The sequence below is a fragment of the Condylura cristata genome, unplaced genomic scaffold (genome assembly GCF_000260355.1).
Source record: "Condylura cristata isolate star-nosed mole 26May11 unplaced genomic scaffold, ConCri1.0 scaffold00002, whole genome shotgun sequence".
Taxonomy (NCBI): Eukaryota; Metazoa; Chordata; class Mammalia; order Eulipotyphla; family Talpidae; genus Condylura; species Condylura cristata.
This window is the reverse complement of record NW_004567103.1, coordinates 20,896,367-20,910,733: the sequence shown is the minus strand read 5'-3', so window position 1 is coordinate 20,910,733 and position 14,367 is coordinate 20,896,367. Positions and strand designations below refer to the sequence as shown.

The 14,367-nt window shown below is 40.9% G+C and overlaps 1 protein-coding gene across 5 annotated transcripts in view; it reads right to left on the bottom strand.

Moving 5' to 3' along the window:
* KLF7 (Kruppel-like factor 7 (ubiquitous)) overlaps nt 1-14,367 on the bottom strand; it is a 123,217-nt gene that overhangs the window by 70,185 nt on the left and 38,665 nt on the right. For 4 of the 5 annotated variants that reach the window (XR_001145558.1, XR_001145559.1, XR_001145560.1 and 1 more), the window contains exon 2: nt 11,833-12,463. Coding sequence is in view for 2 of the 5 variants with exons in the window: in XM_004674348.2 (XP_004674405.1) it covers nt 11,833-12,463 (631 nt within the window). In the remaining 3 variants the exon portion in view is untranslated. The remainder of the gene's footprint in view (nt 1-11,832; nt 12,464-14,367) is intronic. The other variant, XM_004674349.2, reaches the window with a different exon arrangement.

The window sequence follows — 14,367 nt, the reverse complement described above, 5'->3', positions numbered from 1 at the left end:
TGGAAGCCAGCTTTGCTCAAGCCCAGGGCTGCACCTGCCCCAGGAAAGGGGCACTATTTCTTGACCTGCACAAAGGCAACATAAAGGTCAGCAGCCCTGCTTTGCTGCTCGCATTCAGCAGATCCTTTTTTCCCAGGACTGTCAACTGATTTAGCGCACAGAAGCAGCAGCAGATTTGCGTGGTCATGAGTACTGCAAAGCAGGTTTTCACAACTGAGGAGTATCAAAAAGTGGAAGAAGCTACATGGAATGTCTCCTTTTCTTTACCCCCAAACATGTGTCTGTGCTGCCTCTATTGCTTTAGACATAGACAGAGTCATAGAAGAGAGACTTGATGTCCCAGAAGAACACAATGAGAGGAAGCTTGGATGCACAGGACTAACCGTGACTGCTCCAGCCTTCCCCGCTCGAATCTCCCCAGTGTTACCGGAGCTGGAAGGCAGGAACAGAACCACACCTTGAGACCGGTGAAGAGTTCCAGGCAAGGCAGCACTAGGACTGCACTGGACGTTTCTCTCCAGTGGACTAGGGACACATGGACACTTGCTGTTCTGACAAACTGCCATCCACAAAGACCACACACTCCAAGGTTCAGTGCCACTGCCTCGCAAAGTGAGGCTACAGCACAAGTCCAGAGGTGAAGGAATAGTGTGCCTTCTGGTGGTTTCTCATGATCAAATGTTTAGCCCGGCCCTGGACAAACACTTCTGAGGATGAATGGAAAAAGCAGAAGTAACATTACACCTGCTCTCTCGTTAGCCTCTGATAATCAGGTTTCCTCTGCAGCCAGAGCCATCCCAATGTCAAGCTGCTGTCCTGTGATCTATGGAAGGCTGCTATGGTCTCTGCATCGCCCCAGCCCAGCTTGAGGCCTTGCACCTATTTTAAGGATACTCTAAGCAGAAATGATTCCAGAGTCTGATCTGATTTTACTGCGACAGGGCTTGTTGCTCAGAATGGAGCTTGCTTCCCCCGCATCACTTTTGGTCTTTTGGTCACGGATATTAGACCTCATTAAGTACAGGAAACCAGTACCAGCCATTAGCATCAAGTAAGAGTCGTTGCTGCTAACTATTTCTGTGCACAATCATACAACGTGCTGACTTTTTTCTGTAAAACACTCCTACCCAAGGGGAAGAGGGTGCCTCTTCAAGGGACCCCAATTTACATGCACTTTCTCCATCCTTTAAAGTAAAACCACCTCGAAGCATCACTTTACTTCTGAAGAATGTTCCTTTCTGCACTTCCAGCGAGGATTTTTAAATGAGGAAATGGAAACCTCTCCTTAAATAGGAGATGACAGCTTATCTGGAACATAATTACACAGTTTTTCAAATCACAAGATTGATATCAGGTTTATTTTGCAGCCACATTTGTTTGTCATAAGGAAAGGAACTGAGGTGTGCAAAAAAAGAAAACAAAAAAACAACAAAAAAACACATTACTTTCATGTAAATGCAACGTATCCCCCTAAAGTACCTGAGACACCTGCTGTGCACCTCAGAGGAATAAAACCATAATGGAAAAGCATCAGGGCCTAGATGCTTCCCCTTCCTCCTTCCTAATGAATAAAACAGACGGAAAAATACTTCTAGGCTATTTGATTTCTTACATTATATTCTATATGGTATCAAAAAGAATGGCTACAAAAGAATTCAGTCCATTTAAGAGCAGAAGTGTGAGTACCCTCAAGATGTTCCAAATGATGTTATTACATTAGCAATTTTAATGTTTGCACCAATTCTATTAGCAGTCTTATCAATTTTTGCCAGTCTTTTCTTTAAGAAGACTAAAACCATTATTTAAGTGATGTCTTCGGATGTATTGCTTTTAAACTATATTCATAAAGTATGCATATAAAAGAAAGACTTCAAGATTCAGTCTAATGTGTTTTCAACCTACAGGATTTAGTTGAGAAAGCAGGGTAGGGGACGCAGGTGCCAGACATTGTGTAGAATTTGCACTTATGCTCCATTAATTGCCAGCATATCTTCCTTTCCCTTTTTCTCCCCTCCCCCCAATAAGTCCCTCTGGAAAACAGCAGAGCAGCAGGCCCAGACTGGTTCCCAGCAGCAACACCAGGAGCAGAAGTAGCCAATTAGCCTCCAGAATACAAAAGGGAGGGGGAGAAAATGATGCAGTTACCTAGCAACTAGAAAGAGCAGAAACAGCTGTGTAGCAGGCCCAGGCTGGTACCCAGGCAGAGACAGGATAGCCAATTAGCACACTGTATTTAATGCTGATGTGGTTTCCTAGTAACAGGCTGTACAAGTCTGTCTGTTGCATTTTCTCCCTCCCTTCCTTACATTTTCCTCAATCACGCACAGTATTACTATTTGCCCTAATTACTGTTTCTCCACTGCTTCAAGCGGCCATTATTTTGTCCCCGGAGAAATTGGAAGAACTGAGAAAAAAAATCTTCTGTAATGACAGTATTTAGTTTCAAATTCAGATTAGCTGTAAGCCTTGAGATACTAAACAACAACAACAAAGAATGAAAAAACAAAAAAGCCAGCAAATCACCTTCTGTCTACATTTACCAATAGCCTATGGTGCCTTTGCTACATGTACTATTTACATACAATGCAAAAAAAAATTTAATAACGCATACTGTCATTCTGCCTACACTATCTTTTTGAATAGTCTGAATCCTCTGTGTACTTGAATTTATTCATATTGATTTTCTGACACTCTCCTGAACACGAGGTACATAAAATGTCTTATTACCTATATCAGAGAAGGAAAGATGTATCTTTTGTTGCTGCTTTTAAAATACCAATACTAGTTTCAACAGGCTCACAACCAAATGAGAATTCAATATGGAGAACCACTATTTCCCTTCGACAGTAGGTGAAGAGTACTGTGGACCCCCTAATAAGGGGACTTCAGCCATGTTTTAAGTTCATAATCACAGGAATTAATTCCAATGACATGACATGAGCACAGAAGATAAAAACAGAAAACTTTTAAGCATAACCAATGCACAGCTACTCTAGAACATTCCCTGCTGAATCTTGCTGTTTTTGTATTACAGTGAAGCTCTTCTTGGATCTTTATCCACTAGGGCATAGATTATATAATTCTAACTTTTTTAGGGCAACCAGTAGACTCCCACAACCTCTCTCTCTCATTACACTGGCCTCAACATTAGACCAAGCCGTAGTCCTTCTGACAAAGTATTCCTGATATGAAAATAGCCAGAGCTCCATAGGAAGGCATTAGACACCTTAATACCCCCACCTGGGCAATCCTTTCCTTTGAAGGAAAAGGACTTTCTGTCAGTTGCCACCCAGCTTCCTTCCTGCAACAAAAGAACATTTCTGTGTGAAATAGCTACAACTATTTTATCCCAAAAAAACTTGAAAATTAAAAATATCTTACATTGGCTGCCTAAAAACACTATACATAACCTTCTGTTACTTTACTAAATTCCATAAATTACAATTAATTATTTAAATGGAGGCAAATAACAAAAATAAGCCAAAGCATATATTTTATGATGCCAGAACAGTTTATGAATCTTAACTTATAAATGCATCTTATTTATTTTGCAAACAAAAGAAAAGAGGTCTAACCTGAATGCAGATAACCTTGAAACAAAGAAAGGAAAAAGATGGCGGGTCCAAAAATAAAAGGGGAGGAGTCTACCAAGTAGGCCTGCTTTAGGATAAAGTTAGCCTTATGTATTATAAGGAAAAGATAATGAGGTACCCAGGTCTCCTAACCCCAAATATTCATGGGTTCCAGTTCTGGCTCCAGTCACGTAGCTCAATAAGCACAAATGATGAAGGAGAAAGTAAGGTGAAGAGAAATATGCAACAGACCATGAGAAGCTTATTCTCACTAAAACACTCTTAAATAATTTAAGTGGCTTGCCCTCCATTATATAAGCTAGGAAGGTCTAACATTGGAGGCCGATGTGTGGATGCTGCAGGAATGGGGAACAGTACCAACACTAGCTGGTCAAGTAATGAGAACAATTAACAGTCATTTACTTTTGACGACCCTGAATGGTATTGCTTCTGCTAGCAGTTAGCTTAATAACTGTTATGTCAATATGTTACTTTTAAAAAATGGTTGAAAAGAGGCTATTCTTAGAAAATGGAGAAACTCCATTAGCAGGGAAGTGGATAAAGATGGGTCTACAGGTAGGGAATGGCTGTTTCTGCCTCCAAAACCCCAGTCCTTCATAACTGAAGATTTAAAATGTAAGTAAGGTTATAGTGTTTGATCCTGGCTCATGGACGTATAATCTACCAATCAACATTGTACTGCTACCAGACCCTTTCTGATACGGAGGAATATAAAGTAAGGCAGAGGGGAGGCAGTGACTTGGTACAGAAAGCAGTAAGCATAGGGTTTTTAGGTGGGGCAGGAAAAAGGAAGGAACTGAGGTTTGGGGCGACAGGTTTGCCAAGGATCCAGGTAATGTCTATCAGAATGAGACCAATAGAAACCGCCTGATTGGATTTTCTGCATCTGGTTTTCTGCATCTGGTGCCCAAGTTTTCTGCATTTGGTACCCAAGTAGCTTGGCAGAGTTCTGAGTCCTGAGACACACACACCCATAGCAGGGTGAATTCCAAGGATTCTATTTGCTTATCAGAACCAGCTTCCCAGTATGAAAAATTTGGTTCCTCATAATCCACTCTCAAGCTTTGAATTGTCATTTCTATAAAGTTCAAAGTGGACATTTTTCAAATAAAGTCTGAGAATTTTACAAATATTTTTCATCTCTTCTTATAGTGTAATTAATATTTGAAAAAAGAGAATTATTACAAAATTTAAAAAGAATTTTTATTATATATCATTTTCCTAAAGTCCCTCTCCCCTACTCTTCCCCTATTTAATCAGATTTCCATTCCATTATTGTTTCAACTTAAAGAGACATAAGAAAATTATTGCGACCACCAATAATTCCTATATCATCTTAACCTGCAAACTTGACAACCTCACTTAACTTCCCTAAAAGATCCTGATAACATATGTACAGAACAACCATGACTGTCACAGTCATCAAAATTCTTATTACAACAGAACAGATTCTGTAAATTACCTATTTATTAAAGAGGACAATGTTTTTAAAGCTCACACTTGGCCTCTCCAATGTCATTTCTTTAGCTACAGACTTCTTATCATCCTCCTTTTTTCTGTCAAATGGAGCTGGCTCGACCTTTAGATCTTAGAATTTTAAAAAAACTCCTATTACTTCCACTGACTTTGAAGTGAAATTCCTATTTCCTCCTTCCTACCCCCAATCCAGGTTATACCTTCCTTTGAGATAAAACTGCAAATATAGTAACTTTATAAAACCGTATTTTCTGGCTTGTGTATCAAAAACCTGTCTTACAGATGGGAAAAGGTATAGCAGGCGATCAACAAATATTGGTTGTGATGAAATGCTATTTTTTGTCTTTTTCATTCCCCCCATTCTTAAACATGTTACTTCTGTGACTACCAATTATCCATTAAAAGGGTATCTGGAGTAGGCATCCCACAAAGTCTACATTTATCACCATATTATAATGTCAAAATAAATGGGCTTGCTGTGTGGATGTTGAATTTAAACCATTCTTCCCAACAGACATTTACCAAAATGTATCTTCATAAATGCTTGAATGTTAGCATATCACTAACTGATCATCTGGTGAAGCTCTAAGATTTCCCTGAATCATAAAAGTCCTCCATCAGTTGTTTTCCACCACCTCATTTTATATTCCTTCTTTCAAATGCTTTCTCTTAAGCTCGTGAATATGCTAAATCCAAACTGCCAAACCCTCCTATTAAACTCTCTCCACCTTGTGAACTGAACGGTTAACCCTTATTCTGGTTTCCATCCCATAATCGGGGTTTAATGAGTTTCTGCCTCAACACTTGGATAAACTTCATTAGCAGCCATGTGTCTCAGCATATTAAAGGTCCTTTAATGTCTTCAAATTACCCCATTTCAGTTGCTATTGTATAAACTCAAAGAATTTTTATCTATAGCACTGAGAAGATTGAAAGTGGTCGCTGGGCCCCCTACAGCTTCAGACTGAGGTATTTAATTTTATCCTGCTGGTCCACATGACCTTGAATTAGGGCTACTATTTATATAAATTAGTGTATTATCACATTGGCACATCTGAAAAGATGAACAGCATCAATAAACACCCTGTCCAGAAAGAGAAAATCAACTTTTTATCTCTGAATCATCCATGCTGCTGCTGACCGGTAACAGAAGGCCCCTGCTTCCCTTTACACCACGTCTGCCCCCCTTCCTCCCCAAGGCTCTTCCTTTCCCCTCCTTCTCTCCTGGCCCATCACTCTGTAGCACAGCGCCTGCCATCTCAAGCACTTCGCACTCATTTGTGGAATGACTGAACAAAATAAGAAGTATGACCATCTACTAAACAGAGTACAAGTCTAAGCAGCAGGAGACTTGGGTCAAATTTTACTTGTGCCAATGGCAGTGGTAGGAACTGGGCTAAGTCTTTTTACATTATTTTAGTCCTCAATTCTCCCCATCTAGGGTAATGCTTACTTTTCTTATTTCAAAGGAATAAAGTACTAGCATTTGTCATTGTGATGAACGAATTGTGGCTGTTATAAGGAATTCTCTCTTGAATCCTAAAGTTAAAATAGGTTTAAGAGTAATGACCACGATGATAGTAGCTATTGGAGTAACAATAATGGCCCTGGAAATGGAAGACCATTCCTTTGTCATTTCCTAGTTCTGGTTCTTAGTCACTTGATGAGGCACTGTGTTTAAGGACCCTTTCAACTTTCATCTATTTAGAAGACACTTAACATAGTTTTCATTGTCAATTTGTATTTAAAACTTGAGTTTCTCATTTCCTCTTAATAATAGGTTATTAAGAAAAATATCTACTTGACTTCCTTCCCCTTCATTAGTCAGCACAGAATTTAAGAGCCCAGACTGGGGTAATACTATTTGGCTAGAATCTTGGTCCAGTATCCGAAGAGCTGTGTGACATTGGTCAAGTGATTTGACCTCGCTCAGCCTCATTTTTAGCTATAAAATAAAAATAATGCTCTATCATTTGATTAATATAAAGGTGGGCCCTTCCTGGTTATGTAGTAGGTTAAAGAGCAACACTGCCACGCTAGCCACAGCCTCTTCAGGGCGAGTTGGGTCCCTGGCCCGGACGTGACCCACATGGCCCAGCAGACCTTTCCTGTCTTACCTGCTGCTCCCCTCAGTCATGTATTTGTCAGTCTGTCTATTCTGCTCCCTACTCTGTCGCTGGTGAATCCTCTCACCCCCCACACCTCTGGCCTGTACCCCAGTTCTGTATGCATAAATAAATAAATCTTTATAAAAAAGGATTAATATGAAGGTTAAAGGGTTTGATATTTGTATAAGACTTTGAACAGTGCCTAATATGCAGAAATACTTTGTAAGTATTTTAAAATACAGTATTTTAAACCTCAAAGAACTTTCATTATATGTATAAAATGAATACTTTTGTTTGCATTTTAAACATGATACTCATCTTTTTGTCTGTAACACTTTTAGCCACCTTTCCACTTAAAAATAAAGGTCTCCTTAAATCCTAATTAAACTTAGAGATCATGTCATGTCTTGATTCAATAAGACCTGCTCCAAAGCATGTACAAAACACTGAGTAAATTGCATATGTGTATTATCATATTATCTTTCCACCTGAGAAGCATCTCTTTCTATCCTCTGGTGCAAAATCTAGAATATCCTTTTACTACCCATGCAATCCCAATCTGTAGACAGAGCTCCCCAAACCCCATGTGAGAACATGGCCTGGCTCTTCTGGCTTTTCACTGTGACCAATAGCCAACAAGCTTGTTGCTGGCCTTTGTCCTGATTTTACCACCATGACTCACACTGTTAATAGTGTAAATGTGGACATGCTTTATGAATTTCTGTATTAGAGTAAGTCTGCTCACTTTAACGCCAAGCACCATTTCAATCACAAAAGACATTTTTTCTTCTCAAAAGTGATCACAAAGAAATATAGACAATAATTCTTTCTTATTGCAACAAACTACCAACATCATTTTAACTTTTTTTTTTTGCTGAGCATAATAAAGTGATTTTTGAAAATCAGAATTGAGATTTTTTCCCTTGCATCAAAATGTAAGGATGATTTGACTGATGCCAAAAAGATGAATAAAACTATGATCATAATGGTTGAATTGAGCAAGAAAAATATATTATGCAAAGACCAGAAAACGAAGTGGGAGAGAAAGGTCTGTAATGACTTGGCTGCTAAAGGACATTTTTACGCTCATGCCAGCACTAAGTGCTCTTCCCAATGAATAAACCATATGTCCAATTTTATATGCTTCCTTTCACTGAGATCCTGCTACTTCCACAATATTCCCTTTGTCCCAGTGCCTGCCTCATCTTCCATCCCAGGCTGATTTCCCCATCCCTAACTTCACCTCCATGGGCAACCAGTATTTTTGCCCTAGCTACCAACTTGAACATCTGTTATCTTAAAAATATATATCACCTCATTGCCTAACATCCTCCAGGGCAGAAAATTTGAAGGATTCAGCATCCTCAAAAAACAGATACAGAAGGGAGGAGAGAGGGAAGCACATCTTTCTCATCTTAATAAATTATATCTATAGAAAGATTAAATAAATAACACTTTAGAAATTCTTCACTGCAAGCAAATTCATGTTATCAACAACGTATTGTCTTTCCTATGCATAGTGAGCACACATTTTATTTTATTGCATTTTTGCAACTGTATCTCCTTTTCCATATATTACCATATAGAAAAGATGTAGAATATATATAACTCTAGAGAACAAAATGCCTTTTTCCTGATGGTTTTCTTGTCATTTTTTTTTCCTGTCCAAAAACACTCCTCCAACTGAAAGCTAAGGCGGTATTTTTACTGAATTAAAGTGAGCCCTGTATTAAAACAGCTTGCCCAAATCCAACCGAGTTCATTTTTCTAAACTTCATTTCAACATTTGATCAGCAGCTCTCTCCACACCACTCACATATCAGCAGTTTTTTCTCCAACATGAATTCCCACTGCCATATACCTTTGCCCTCAAGCTTTTACTGGACCATTTCCTTTATATGTTTGCACTTAATTTGATTCCATCCTTCATGCTTTTTTCATTATTCTTAGTTCATCCACACCACATAAATTATCACCTTTGTTTTCAATTCCCCATGTGCCCCATTCGCACCAATTCCAAATAAATACTTCTGATTCTCATCCATTTAATCCAAATTAATTCATAGTCCCTCTCCCCATCCTCCATCCCCAGGTCTCTTTCTCTAGCACCTATTTTTCCTTCAGGATTGTCTGTGAGGAGGGTTTTACAGGCAAAATGCTTCCAGTGGACCAAGGTGATTGAGTCTTGTGTTGTCTTAGGAAAGCCATGGGTATATCATTGCCCGACTTCATGGCCAGTTTCACTTCCCACAACTATGCCTGATCACTACTGTCCTCATACCAGAAGTGTGGCAGTGAGGAAACAACAGCTCCTCTAGTATTTAATTTTGACTCTCTAGCTTATTTCTAGTTTACATAAAGCTTGTTTTTTTCATGCAATCATCGCTAAATTAATATCAACAGCAATAGTAATAACTACAACCAATGCCACAGCTTTCTTTAAAGAGCTCCTGTGATCTGTCAAGTATTTTACATGTTATTTACTCACTCAATCTCCTCCCACCCCCAAAACGATAAGTCACCGAACCAGGTGATATAAATCCAGGAAGTGGCAGAGCAAGAAGTCAAACCCAAGTCCACCAAGTCCTGTTCTTAACCACTCTCCTTGGGTAAATTTTCTAGGGCGGAGTCTTTCTCCTTGGCCACCATAAGACAAGGGGTTGCAGGTGCTGGAGAACATAATGAGCTCCAAATGACCACGAGTAGACAATGCCCAGAGAACAACGCACCAAATAACACATCGCTTCCTAAGAGTTGTTCTACTGGCATCGCTGTTGGGAAGAAGGGATAGGGAAAAAGAAGAAAATGCTCTGGTCTTCAATTCCCTGGAGTTATCCAGCCTCCATACTAGGCAGGATCTAGCCTGTCTTAGTGTCAATAATTCAGAAATAAGTCCATAATCATGAATTCTACACTCCCAGCAAAGCATAACATTCTTGTCTCATCCTGCTCTCGCTGGTTTCCTGGGGAGAACAGATGAGTCAGACCAAAGCCTGGGAACACTGCAATGTCTCGTCATGACTTTACTCATTGCCTTCATTAAAAAAAAAAAAAAAAAAAAACAACCAGAAATGACCTCCAGGACAGTAACCATAAGCAGAAGACCTGACGGCAAAAGGAAGCATTAGCCTTGAACTAAGTGGGGTGGGCAGCCACAGCCAGGACCTGAGCCTGGAGGTCCAAACTTAACGGTTGGTTCTCTTCAACCAAATACAAGCCACTGGGGAATTCAGTTTAAAATTAGAGACCCAAGTCCTGCGCTTTAAGGAAGCAGTAGCTGTTCTCACCCTTCCATGGGAATAATTGATGTTCAAAATGATGATTTCTTCTAGTTACATGTGAAGCATCCCATTTCAGGAAAGTTCTTCTGTGATGCAACAAAGGCATTTCACAGACACCCCCTTCCCCAAGAACATCAGCGTGGAAGGGGGACTAAAGGATTACATTGTCTGGCAACTTGGAGAAGGAGGCCCTGTGGGCACAGGGCTGCGCTCCTGGTCACAGAGCCAGTGAGGGGCAGAGCCAAACCAGAACCCACGTTTTTCTGATTTTCTTAGTCAATGAACTTTTTGCACCTACCTTTCCTGGGTGGCACAGTCCACGAGCCACCCCTGAGCTCAGGAAGCACTGAGCTGTCACCAGACACCACTTTCCAGCTGAAATCCAACCATCCATTTCCAACACTCCCACTCTGAGTGCTCCCTCCCCAGTGCGCACTGTGTGAGAAACACCCCAGACCCACAGGCTGGGCTCAGCTGCAAACCGCCGAAGGCGGTGATTGCTGCTAGGGAGCTACCACCAGGAAGAGACTCCCTATTCTCAAGCTTCTACCTCAAAGCAGAGAACAAAGATCGGCTTCTAAGAAAAAGCCAAACCCATTCTTTTCTCTCTAAACCTTACTCTTCCAAATTATCCCACTGTGCCAAAGATCAATATGATTCCTGGGAGTCACCACTGAAGTTCTGAGTAAAATATAGAGCCCCATCCTTCCCCCACCTGCCCGTACCACACACATAGCAATGGAATCACTTTAGCAACTTCTCAGTAACAAGCTCATTAAAAAGCAATTCTACCATCTCTCCATAAAGCACGCGCCAGAGAACAATGCAAAAGAGGAGATGCCAATTAATTATAGAATGATCACATCTAATGAACTCTGAAACCCTCCTGCTGTTGGTGACTTTGATGAAAAATCAGGGATGCTGGGAAAAGAGTGAACAGGGACACTCAGCCTACCTTGTTTAACTGTGAATTCTTTCTAATGTACCTGCTCAGGTTCCAGAGATGATCAGAACTGCAGAATGACACTCAATGGCAGGTGTCAGGCAACTACCAAGTGCCTGCATCATGGAGGCTGCGAGTCACCCTGTCTGTACCCCGCAGTCATCCTAGGGATGGCTGAGTCTACCCTGGGCTTGACTTTGCCTCTGGAAGTAGCTCACAGCCCCCTGGTGACAGCCCCCGTTCTGTGCTGGGGATACCTAGAGCACTCAAGGTAACAAGTGATCACACTGCCACCCCATTCAGGCCCTCCTGCCTCTCTATACCTCCTAGTCAGCACAGATGCCACTTCTGGGACCGGAGGGCAGCCCTTCCCACCACGAGGCTAAAGGAGGAAAAAGAAGAAACCACGTGCGGCCAACTTGTACCACTACCTGTGTGAGTCCTCTGGTGGGCCTTTAAGTGGGAGCTTTTTGTATAAACTTTCCGGCACCCGTTAAACTGACAGCGGTGAACCCTCTTCTTGTTTTCAGGGCAGGCCTCAGCCCCTACCCCTCCTTGTTCGCTGTCGCTCTGTCCACTCTTAACTGTCCCAGCTGCCGCCACGGCTGCTGCTGCTGTTGCCACCCCTCCCACCTTTACTGAGCTGAGTGCAGCCTTCTTGGCCACCAGTTTCAACGTCACCGTGCCATCCACGGCTGAGAGAGTCTGTGAGGTTTTGACCAGATGGCGGCTGAGCTCTGGGGATGACGGGGGCGTTAATGAGGTCACTGCGTTGAGCTGGGCCTGGTTGACGGCTGTGTAGCTGTCTAGAGAAGAGCTGGTTGGCTGGAGGCTGAGGCAGGTCTCAGAGAGCAACTTGTCCCGAGAGAGCAAAATGTCCACTGCTGAGCTCTTCTCGCAGATGGCCGCTTCCACAGGGAGCAGCAGGGGGTCTAAGCGCCGGAAGCTTTCCTCAATGCACGGGGGAGGAGAAGCGTGGAGGAAACAGTCCAAGTCCTCACCAAAGGTCTCCGAGATCCTCCTGGGCTCTGTCTGTAGGTAGCGTTCCAATTCAAGGCATGTCTGCAGAGGGGAAGGAGCAGGGAGAGAAACAGCCATCAGAGGCAAAGAACACCATGGAGCCAGTGTTGATAGGCAGAGGAGAAGGCGGAAGAAGCTACAGGGAATGGTTTCATGGCTAAAATTTCTCATCTGAAATTCTCCTGTTGAAAGATCTGACCTTGTTCTTTTCTCCCCTGAATATTTCTGAGGGGACCATAAAGGTTGCATCAGATGAATTCAGCTACTGGAGCTGAAGGAAAACCAGAAACCCAGAAGAAAGATCTCACACTATCAATATCCTACACAACATTCAATGTTAAAATGATTTTCCTGTTCCATACAGCTATTCAGCAGGTGAGATGCTCCTAACCGCCCCAGGAGTTCCCATTTAAGCAAGGAGAAAATAGAATCAGACAAGGTTTGCAAACCAAACACTGACATACCTAATTTAAAATTTCAAATAGATTTGGGCAAGTCACAAAATAAGTCAACTTCACAACATGGCTCTGAAGAAATACCCACATGCATCCAAACTAAGAGGGATCTCAACCACAAGCCCTTCCTTGGGCACAGATTTCTTAACTAGCAAGAATAGATACTTTTTTAAAGAACGCCTATTATAAAACCTCAGATGTGTCAGAGAAAAACCCTGTTGTTTACAGCAAGTTATGCAAAATTCAAAGCTACATCTTTTGAAGCGAAGAGGGTGAGCCCCATGCCAGTGGTTTATCATCTTGGACTACATGATAAAAATCAATTCAAATACAGCTATTTAACTTGTTAAAGACAGATACCAGTCTATTTCAACATAAAGTTTTCACCTAGTAAAGACATAGACAAAGGATTGAAAATTAGTTTTCAACAAAAATTCATCTAAGTTGCTGCTATGTCTCTCATAGAGGGTTCAAGTACTTTTATGACAAAAGTGGATATTAAGTTTGTATTCTAAAAGCTTTCCCTACTTGAAAAATCCTACTTTTCCAGAATCTTGTATAAATCCATGCTACCAACTTGTATCAACAGCTCAATTTGCTCTAACTTCTGGGCTTCGAAAAAGAAAATGGGTGGAAGATTTAGCATGCTGACTAGTGCCTAATTTACAACCTCCACAGAGCTTCCATGCTTCCGTCTATGTTCTGATTCTAGGCTTTTATTCTGTTAAGAATCTATTTTAATGATATACTTAGTTGTGTTATATCTGTCAAGGATTGTATTTTGGTGACATTCTAAAAGAATGGTTTTCTAATCAGCCTTCTGGTGAAACTCTACGTTACTGAATAAGAAAACCAGATTTCTAACTATGAATAACCTTTGAATCCTGCTGTTGATTTTTAACAGCATAAACTAATGAATGCTTCCAATTTTCATTCAACACTCATGTCACAAGTGTTCATTCAACTACTGTGTTCACAGCAAGGTGCAAGGCTTTCTTTGTGTTAGAAGGGAAGACACAGTAATAGATCTCTGTGATGTAGGTGCAGAATAAACAAATGCAAGCTTAAAATGACAGGCATTCATAGAACAATGTGTTATCAAGTAAATAATACTACATAAAGTGTGTTGACAGGGAACGAGTGGACAGGAATTATATACTCCATAATATCGAGGCACTAATCAAAGAAAGCTTTTTGGAAAACTAAGTCTTGATTCTACTTTACTAATTGATTAAATAATAGCCTGGCTTAGTAGTTTCCTGCCTCTTTATGTTAGAAACCCAAACTACCATCTTTTCAGATCTAGAAATTCACATTAACCACAATTACCCCTTTTCTGAATTGTCTCAAAAATCTCCTTTACTTTTCCCATATCATTGTAACAAATTACACTTACTTCTTGCCAATACTGAAATCTTCAGTTTTATCACCAGTCAATTCACTTTTCAGTTATATACTCTTACCCCTGAAGCCTCTCTTAAACCTCCCCTT